The sequence below is a fragment of the Arabidopsis lyrata genome (genome assembly GCF_000004255.2).
Source record: "Arabidopsis lyrata subsp. lyrata unplaced genomic scaffold ARALYscaffold_3, whole genome shotgun sequence".
NCBI classification, from domain to species: domain Eukaryota; kingdom Viridiplantae; phylum Streptophyta; class Magnoliopsida; order Brassicales; family Brassicaceae; genus Arabidopsis; species Arabidopsis lyrata.
Window position 1 is genome coordinate 5,352,736 of NW_003302553.1, and position 9,433 is coordinate 5,362,168.

Sequence of the window (9,433 nt, forward strand, 5' to 3'; positions counted from 1 at the left end):
TGGCTCAATTATTTCCTTAATTAAAGACTTTATCTATATATTGGGCCTAAAGGCCCATTAGTGAACTGTAAAGTAAAATTTCCATTATTTTTTTAAGACATATTTCCTTTTTTTCTCTTTAGGCGGTGGTGGTCATAAAACCAGGCCTATATATATATGTGTAGCGACTCTGTTTCGTTTTTCCCAGAGACCTACGAATCCTTCGGCTGCGATCTCTAGGGTTGTTTCCTTTTTGTAGCCGCTGGATTGTTTACCAATTGGCGTAGGTTTCGTTACTTTGGTTTTCGATTTAGGGTTGATCGTTAACAAATAAAAATTGGAGGTGCATGATGATATTCGGATCTAAATCGGTGTATACAAATGCCTCGGCTCAGGAAAAGAATGGTGGTGGTGCATCCGATTTGGTCCTGAATCGTTTAATACAAATCCCTCGGTGTCCCGGTAAGAGAATTATGGTGGTGCATAATAATTGGTCCCGCGCGAACCTCTGTTAAAAAAACCCTTATTGGGAAAGACCGAAAGAGTGTGGTGCATGATACGTTGGTCCGAGATTGTTCAATAGTTGCCTTGGTTAAAAACCAGATCGGTATAAAAAGCCTCGGTTACAAATAAATTGGTGGTAGTGCATACTATTTGGTCCCGATTCTATTCAAATGCCTCTGTTAAAAACCCATTCTAAGTTTATCTCGGTAAGCTTATGATTGGGAAAATTATCTTGGTAAGCTTATGAGTGTGGTCCCTGATCCCTTTTGCTATTCAAATGCCTCTGTTAAAGAAACCCATTCTTGCTTATCACAATAAGCTTATGATTGGGAAAAGAGTGTGGTGCATGATAATACTTAGTCCCGATTCTATTCAAATGCCTCTGTTAAAACCCAATTCTAAGCTTATCTCGGTAAGTTTGTGATTGGGAAAAGAGTGTGGTGCATGATACTTGGTCCCGATTCTATTCAAATGCCTCGGTCAAAAACCCATTCTAAGCTTATAATTGTGATAAGCTTATGATTGGGAAAGAGTTGTGGTGCATGCATGATACTTGGTCCCAGTCCCAGTTTGTTCTAACAATTGCCTTACTTAAACAGGCTTATAAATGATTAAGGGTATGGTGCATGATACTCTGTCCCGGATTCTTTATTTGAATGCCTTGGTTAAAAGGTAAAAAAAAACCTATTGGAAGCTAATCTTAATAAGCATGGGAATGTGATAAGAGTGTGGTGCATGATACTTGGTCCCGGATTGTCCGTACAAATGCCTCTGTTAAAATCCTAATTGTAAGCTAAACTTATAAATGGGAAAGAGTATGGTTGGTTCATGATACTATGTCTGGATGGTCTATACAAATGCCTCGGTTAAAAAACATGTGGTAAGCTCATAACAAGGTTATGATTGGGAAAGAGTGTGGTGCATGATACTTGGTCCCATATTGTACAAAAACAGTTGCTTGGTTTGCAAGCTAATTTCAATGCGTTCATAAAATGAAAAAGAGATGGTGCATGATATACTTTGGTCCCAGATTCACTATTTAGATGCCTTGGTTAAAAAGTAAAACCCATTGTAAGCTATTGGAAGCTAATCTTAATAAGCTAGGAATGTGAAAGAGTGTGGTGCATGATAGTCGGTCCCGGTTTATCAATACAAATGCCTCTGTTCAAATCCCAATTGTAAGCTAAGCTTATAAATGGGAAAGAGTATGGTTGGTTCATGATACTAGGTCCGGATTGGGAAAGAGTATGGTTGGTTCTTGATACTAGGTCCGGATTACAAATGCCTCGGTAAAAACCCCATAAGCTAATCGTAATAAGCATATGATTGGAAAGAGTGTGGTGCATGATACTTGGTCCCAGTCCCAGATTGTTCTAAAAATTACCTTTGGTTAAATACCAGATTGCAAGCTGATGTTAATAAGCTTTTACACATGAAAATGATTATGGTGCATGATACTAGATCCCTGATTCTCTAGTCAAATGCCTTGGTTAAGCTTGGGAATGTGAAAGAGTGTGGTGCATGATACTTGGTCTCGGATTGTCAGTACAAATGCCTCGGTTAAAACCCTACTGTAAGCTAAGCTTATAAATGGGGAAGAGTATGGTTGGTTCATGATACTAGGTCCGGATTGTAAAAAAAAACTGTTGTAAGCTAGTCATAACAAGCTTGTGTAAAGAGTGTGGTGCATGATACTTGGTCCCAGTCCCATATTGTTAAAACAATTGCCTTGGTTAAAAACCATATTGCAAGCTAATATCAATAAGCTTTTGTAAATGAGCTTGGGAAGGGGAAAGAGTGTGGTGCATGATACTTGGTCCCGGATTGTCCGTACAAATCCCATTGTAAGCTAATCATATGAACGGGAACTGGTATGGTGCATGATACTTTGATTCCTGATCGTCTATTCAAGTGCCTCAGTTAAAAGAACGCATCCTAAGCCAATAGGTGAATGCTGTTGCATGGCACTTTGTCCCAAATTGTCTATTCAAAGGGCACGACTCCGTTAAAAAAACCATTACAAGTTCATCAAGAGCTTATGAATGGGAAGGTGTAGATGGTGGTGCATGCAGAGCCGGCCCTTCACACAGGCAGATGAAGCATCTGCTTGTGGCCTCCAAATTATATAGTTGATATTCGGCCGAATTTTTCTGAAAGTTTCATTGGTTTTACTGGTTAAGACTAAGAGTTACTCTTCCAAGGGTCAAGGGATCGAATCTCCATTTCATTTTTTTTCTGTTTTTCAAGTCTTTTTCAAAAAAAGTAATGTATAGTAGGCCAAAAAAAAAAATGGGCTTGTGGCCTTAATATCTTCAGAGCCGGCTCTGGGTGCATGATATTTGGTCCCGAGAAGATTATAAAATTGCCTCAGATCATCAAGAACTGATGAATAGGACAAAGATGCATGATACTCTGATCCAAATGTCCATAAAAATGCCTCATTGGTTATAAGATCCATACTGTCAAGCTGATTAATGGAAAAAGGGTGGATGGTGGTGCATGATACTTGGTCCCGAACTGTCTATAAGCATCGGGTTCGGCTAAAAATCAATCATAAGCTCATTTGAGCTTTATGAGTGGTGGTGCATGATAGGAATATGTTTCGTCTTGATTTATCAAATGCCTCGGCTCGGCTTAAAGTCCTTATACTCATAGGGAGCTTATGAATGGTAAATGGTGGTGCATGATTGGAACTATGTCCCGTGTTCATTTATAAAAATGCCTCGACTCGGTGAAAAACTCTTGATAAGCTAAGCGAAGTTTAAGAATGAGAGAAAGCCAGAAAGGTGGATGGCGGTGCATGATAACTAGTGGAGAGAGGGGTTATTTGATAATGATCAGCTATAACACATCACAAGTAATTGGAGACTAATGCGTGAGAAAAGGGTTTAAACCAATTCTTTTGGTAGAATTCAAATGGTCTTAATTCTAGATGGTGTTGTCAACATGTTAATCTTAATCTCTAAAACTATTTAGAATTTGCATGCTACTTTCATATTTTGTAAAAAGAGACTGATTTTCTAAAAATGGTTGTTATATTGTGCAGGTAATAAAGGTATTTGATCTTGGAGCAACAGAAATACGAGAAGTTTCTTCCTCGTAGTCGTTTATTGATCCATGTAAGGTTGATCATGGTGAGTAATTGTTAGTATATATATTCTATAAGAGGTGTATAGTGGATGAAAGAACCTAATTGATGTGTGTTCTTTAAAAACCACAACATAACATGAAGATTATCTGATTGTGTTGCTGAATTTTCTTTTGCAGGACTCTCCCCTATAGATCCATTCCTTCAGAAGTGTCTGACATTTCCATAATTCCTTAATTATTTAATTTGTTTTTGTGGTTGATCAGGTGATTTGATTATAACTTGTAGAGAATCTTACTGGACTGAAAAAGCATGAAAACACAGGTTTGGTATCGCCTCTGGAGAATCTTGATGAAACATGAAGATTATGTTTTGATCTTGAAGCAACAAGATGTCAATGCCCTGTCTTCTTCTTCTTACAATTGATGGAATCGTAAAAGGACATTACGTTATGCATACAGTTGAGTTTGAAGACATCAGTTGAATCTACTCTGACACGAAAACAGAGAGATTGAAAACAATTACAGAGCAAAATCTTGATATATATTACTCGGTTTAGTTCCTCAAGAACCTAGTGTGGTTCCATTTGCTTTGTCAGGTTTCCAACATAGGCCATGTTCATCTCTACTACAACCGGATAGAAGTTTCTTCAGATTATCTCTGCATTGATGGTGATATACTTCAAGATATTAGATATCCAAGAATCATTCTCTCTTCTTCTTCTTCATCTGACAATTGCAGGTTTCTGAATAAGAGCAAAGTTGGTGGAGACAACGATGGTGAAAGAAAGTATAGTCTGCTTTTCTTTTCTTAAGTTACTCGCTAAGATAAATCTTAGAAGCCAAATATGCACCAATCACTGCAACAAGTTATGGTAACAAGAAAAAATTCACAAAGAGTAGTTTAAAGCAGAGAGAATCTCCGGAATCAGAAGGGAATAACTCGTGCTTACGTGGACTGATATTAAGTTATTGGGCTTAATACGTACCATTAAGGCCCAAACTAATGTTGCGCGGTGAGAGATCTGAATTTATGCAGAAGCGTCCTCACATTTTATTACTTTGCGCGATTAAAACCCCATAACTTCTAGTGATCGAATTATGCCCCACTATCAAAAAAGCAAGTCTACAAAAGTTCTTTAGCTGTTCTCACTTTCAAGTCATCATCGTCTTTCTCGTCGTCTCTATTCTTGCTTTTCGCGCTTCCCTCTCTACGTGACTTTCGATTTCTTCTTCAGATCCGCCGAGTCTTCTTTTTGTGAAATCTTTTCTAGAACCTCCACATTCAATTACACTTCTCTATTGATCGATATCGCAAACCCTAGATTCGGTGATCTTGAATCTGCATCAAATCCATGGCTTCTTCACCTGGTAATACTAGCCCTCACAATCCTCCTCCGTTCGATCTCAGTACTATCTTCAAACCCTCATCGAACCCTTATCCTCCGCCTACAGGTCCTTTTCTTAACAATCAGCAACTCTACGCGCCGCCTGGTATCGCCGCCCAACCATCTCCGGTGAATCAGACGCAACAGGATGCGTCTTCCTCTTCCTCCGCTACTAACTTGCATCCACAGAGAACGCTATCTTATCCCACGCCACCTCTGAATCCCCAATCTCCCCGTGTTAATCACAATCCAGGAACGCACATCCTCGCTCTCCTCAACAATAACAACAACGGAGGCGCCTTGGCTAACCAGGAGCCGTCGCATCAGCTCCCGGTAGTGAATCACAACGAGATCGCTCGGTCTTTTCCCGGCGGTTCGGGTCCTATTCGTGTTCCAAGCGGTAAAATGCCCAAAGGAAGGCGATTGGTCGGTGAACATGCGGTGTACGATGTGGATGTGAGATTACAAGGTGAGATTCAGCCGCAGCTGGAGGTGACTCCGATTACCAAATACGGCTCGGATCCTCAGCTTGTAGTCGGTAGGCAAATCGCCGTCAATAAGGTCTACATTTGCTATGGATTGAAAGGAGGAAACATACGGGTTCTCAATATCAACACAGCATTAAGGTCTCTATTCCGTGGACATTCTCAGGTTGTTTCCTCAACTCTGTTTCTGACTTACTTATTCAAGTATCCAAATGGTTTGATCGTCGTTCTAACTACGTTTTTGTGTGCAGAGAGTGACGGACATGGCTTTCTTTGCCGAAGATGTTCATCTCTTGGCTAGGTAATGTTCTGGAACTAAAAGCTTCTTCTACTTTGTGGTTTACATTTTTTTCATACCGTCTACTTTTCTATTTCCTTAAAACAGTGTTAGTCTAGATGGAAAAGTTTTCGTGTGGAAAATTTCCGAAGGATCTGAGGGAGATGATCAACCCGAGATAACTGGAAAGATCGTTCTTGCTCTTCAGATACTAGGAGAGGAAGACACCAAACATCCACGTGTTTGTTGGCACTGCCACAAACAGGTAGTTCAACATATTTCTTTTGCTACGGGAAGTTGCATAAGATTCTTCTTACAACAAGCTTCTGATTGCGTAAAATCTACTTTTCCAGGAAATTTTGGTAGTTTCAATTGGTAAACATGTGCTGCGAATTGATACCACAAAAGTTGGCAGAGGTGAAGTATTCTCTGCTGAGGCACCACTCCAGTGTCCCCTTGATAAACTGATTGATGGTGTTCAGATTGTGGGTAAGCATGATGGAGAAGTTACTGATTTATCAATGTGCCAATGGATGACCACGCGCCTGGTTTCTTCTTCAGTTGATGGCACGGTTTGTGTTTGTTCTTATCGTTTTCTTCACTAGACTCTTCCAATTATCATTTACTCATTTTCATAATTTTTCTGAAATTAAATTTATCTAAAGAACTAAAATTTAAACTGTTTTCGTTGTTAACTGGGTGTAACGTTAAAATTTAATCGATTGAATCTTGTCAGCGTTAGTTTGGTTATGCTAGCTCATCCTAAATTGAAGTGATTTTCTAAATTTCGTCTTATACTTGCACTGTGCACGTTCTCTTCACAACCAGGACACATTTTGCAACAGCTAGTATTTTTGTGTGTGAGGCTTACTTCTTCTTAATACCAACAGGTCAAGATATGGCAAGATCGTAAGGCACAACCACTTGTAGTTTTGAGACCTCATGATGGACATCCAGTCAATTCAGCCACATTTGTAACATCCCCGGAAAGACCTGATCACATCATACTTATCACGGGGGTTAGTTTTGCTCAAATCAATATTACTTACTTTTCTCATTGCTATCTAATGTTATTTGGCCCTGCTGTGTTGAGTTTACATTTCACAATTGTAGCTTTTGTTTCTGCTAAGTTGCTAACACATACAGTGTTGGCAATGTTCTTCTTGTAGGGTCCTCTAAATCGAGAAATGAAAATTTGGGTCTCAGCTGGGGAAGAAGGGTGGCTTCTACCAGCTGATACTGAATCATGGAGGTGTACCCAGACACTTGATTTGAAAAGTTCATCTGAGCCACGAGCTGAAAAGGCATTTTTCAACCAAGTTATAGTATTGCCTGAAGCAGGCCTGCTTTTACTTGCAAATGCGAGAAGGAACGCCATATATTCCGTGCATTTGGACTATGGCGCTTCTCCAGTTGATACGCGGATGGATTACCTGTCAGAGTTTACAGTGACTATGCCTATATTGAGTTTTATTGGGACAAATGATCATCCAGAAGAACCAATTGTTAAGGTTTATTGTGTTCAGACTCTAGCAATCCAGCAGTATACAGTAGACTTATGCTTGTGCATGCCACCTCCTAGAGAGAATGTGGGTTTTGAGAAGTCAGATTCTAGTGTGTCACGGGAGGCAAACCTTGTTGAAAGCACGTCAGAACCACCTGGAATTAAGCCTACCGAATTACCTTCAGCTGATTCAGTGCCTAAACCATCTATTTTAGTGAATAGATCGGAAAGTGCTGATACACTGAGTTTTCCAGCGGGTTCTGCATCAGCAGAGGTCACACCACCAGCAATTGTTCCACCCAACAGTGATCCTAAAACTTCTGGGATGCCTTCTGAGACCAGTGATACAGGTTCTGCGTATGCTCCTTCACCTCAACTTTCTCTAAGTCCCAGACTATCAAGTAAACTTTCTGGCTATCACACTCCTGTAGAAGCAATTGAGCAAGTACTACCACGTCATGAGCTTGGTGGGAAAACAAGTTCTGCTGATTATTCTTATGATAGGCAAATTGATGATGTTGGAGAAAGAAATTTGGATGTGTCTTCTGTTGAGGAAAACTGTAGAAGAAAGGACACGAATGTTACACCTGATGATGATTTGTCTGGGATTCGAAGCCCGTCAGCTTTTTTCAAACACCCCACTCATCTCGTAACTCCTTCAGAGATATTGATGGGCGTTTCGTCCACTGAAGCCTCCATTGCTACTGAAGACAAGAGAGATAGAGATGCAAATATTCAGGATGTGAATAATGATGCAAGAGGCTTAGAAGTTGAGGTGAAAGAAGTAGGCGAAGCACGGACTTCACAGAATGGTGAAATCAACTATCATGAAACAACTGAGAATCACACTTCAGAAAGTAGAGAAAATATCTTCTGCTCACAGGCTTCAAATCTCAGCACTGAGATGGCAAGAGACCGTCATCCTATTACAGAGGACACTGTCATTCCAGGGGACTCTATGACTTATGTACAACCTTTTCAATCTGGGGATGAAAGGGGTCTTGACTCAAGAGATGTGTCTGCAAAGCTTCCTGAGTCGGGTTCATCTAGTGGGCCTCTACAGTCGCCAGCTACGACTAGCAAAGGGAAGAAGCAGAAGGCCAAAAATTCACAGGGCCCCGGTTTGTCATCTACATCCTCAAATGTTGCTAATCTGGCTGACTCCTTCAATGATCGAAGTCATCCCATGACAGATTCACTTGCTCAGTTGTTAGCAATGCAAGAAACAATGAATCAGGTGACAAATTTATCTTGAATCTATTAAAACTTTCTCTCTCAACAATATCTGTTTTTATACACTTGCATCATTTCACTGAGATACACTATTAAGCTTGGTGTTACCTTGATTTTGCACATATGAGTTCCTTTATTACATTTGTTTTGAAACGAAAATCAGATTTGGTATATAACTGGCATTTATCGATGATAAGTTATTGCTTTTCATACCTTGGTAATTTGTTGTTGTTTTATTTGTTGACCTGAAACATTATTTTCCTTCCAGATAATGGCTTCGCAGAAGGAGATGCAGAGACAACTATCAAATGCTGTCACTGGCCCTATCGTAAAAGAAGGTAAAAAACTAGAAGTGGCCTTAGGGAGAATGATTGAGAAATCCAGCAAGTCAAATGCTGATGCTCTATGGGCCCGCTTCCAAGAGGAGGCTGTTAAGAATGAAAAGGCATTACGTGACCATGGCCAGCAAATTGTGAATGCAACGACAAACTTCATGAGCAAGGAGTTAAATGCCATGTTTGAGAAAACGATGAAAAAGGAATTTGCTATAGTTGCTCCAACCCTAGCACGTGCAGTAACTCCAGTTATTGAAAAAACTGTATCTTCTGCAATCACAGAGTCCTTCCAGGTTAGTAATTTACAAGAAATTTAGGGCTGGCTGATTTATGGGAAGGTCCATTGTTGAAAAAGAAAACTGATATCTCTTTTATACAGAGAGGAATTGGTGACAAAGCAGTCAATCAGCTTGAAAAATCTGTTAATTCAAAGCTTGAAACAACCATAGCCAGGCAAATTCAAGCCCAATTTCAGACATCTGGCAGACAAGCCCTCCAGGTAAAAATTCGAGTATAACCTAGTTTTTTGATGCTTCATAAACTTATATTCAAATCTTGTGTATACAATCATAACTGCATTATTGTTTATTGTAAATGCAGTTGTTGTAAATGTCAATAGATATCTTATCACAAGCGCGACA

General features: G+C 39.8%; 1 protein-coding gene across 2 annotated transcripts in view; it reads left to right on the forward strand.

Moving 5' to 3' along the window:
- The first annotated feature begins 4,697 nt into the window (after positions 1–4,697).
- LOC9318881 (enhancer of mRNA-decapping protein 4) overlaps positions 4,698–9,433 on the forward strand; it is a 12,094-nt gene continuing 7,358 nt past the window's right edge. Inside the window, exons 1-9 of one of the 2 annotated variants that reach the window (XM_021031763.1) lie at positions 4,698–4,941; positions 5,026–5,609; positions 5,695–5,744; positions 5,829–5,985; positions 6,074–6,292; positions 6,611–6,739; positions 6,890–8,461; positions 8,726–9,085; positions 9,172–9,291. In XM_021031763.1, the coding sequence (XP_020887422.1) occupies positions 4,926–4,941; positions 5,026–5,609; positions 5,695–5,744; positions 5,829–5,985; positions 6,074–6,292; positions 6,611–6,739; positions 6,890–8,461; positions 8,726–9,085; positions 9,172–9,291 (3,207 nt within the window). In that variant the 5' untranslated portion in view covers positions 4,698–4,925. Of the gene's footprint in view, positions 5,610–5,694; positions 5,745–5,828; positions 5,986–6,073; positions 6,293–6,610; positions 6,740–6,889; positions 8,462–8,725; positions 9,086–9,171; positions 9,292–9,433 lie in introns of both variants that reach the window. The other variant, XM_021031761.1, reaches the window with a different exon arrangement.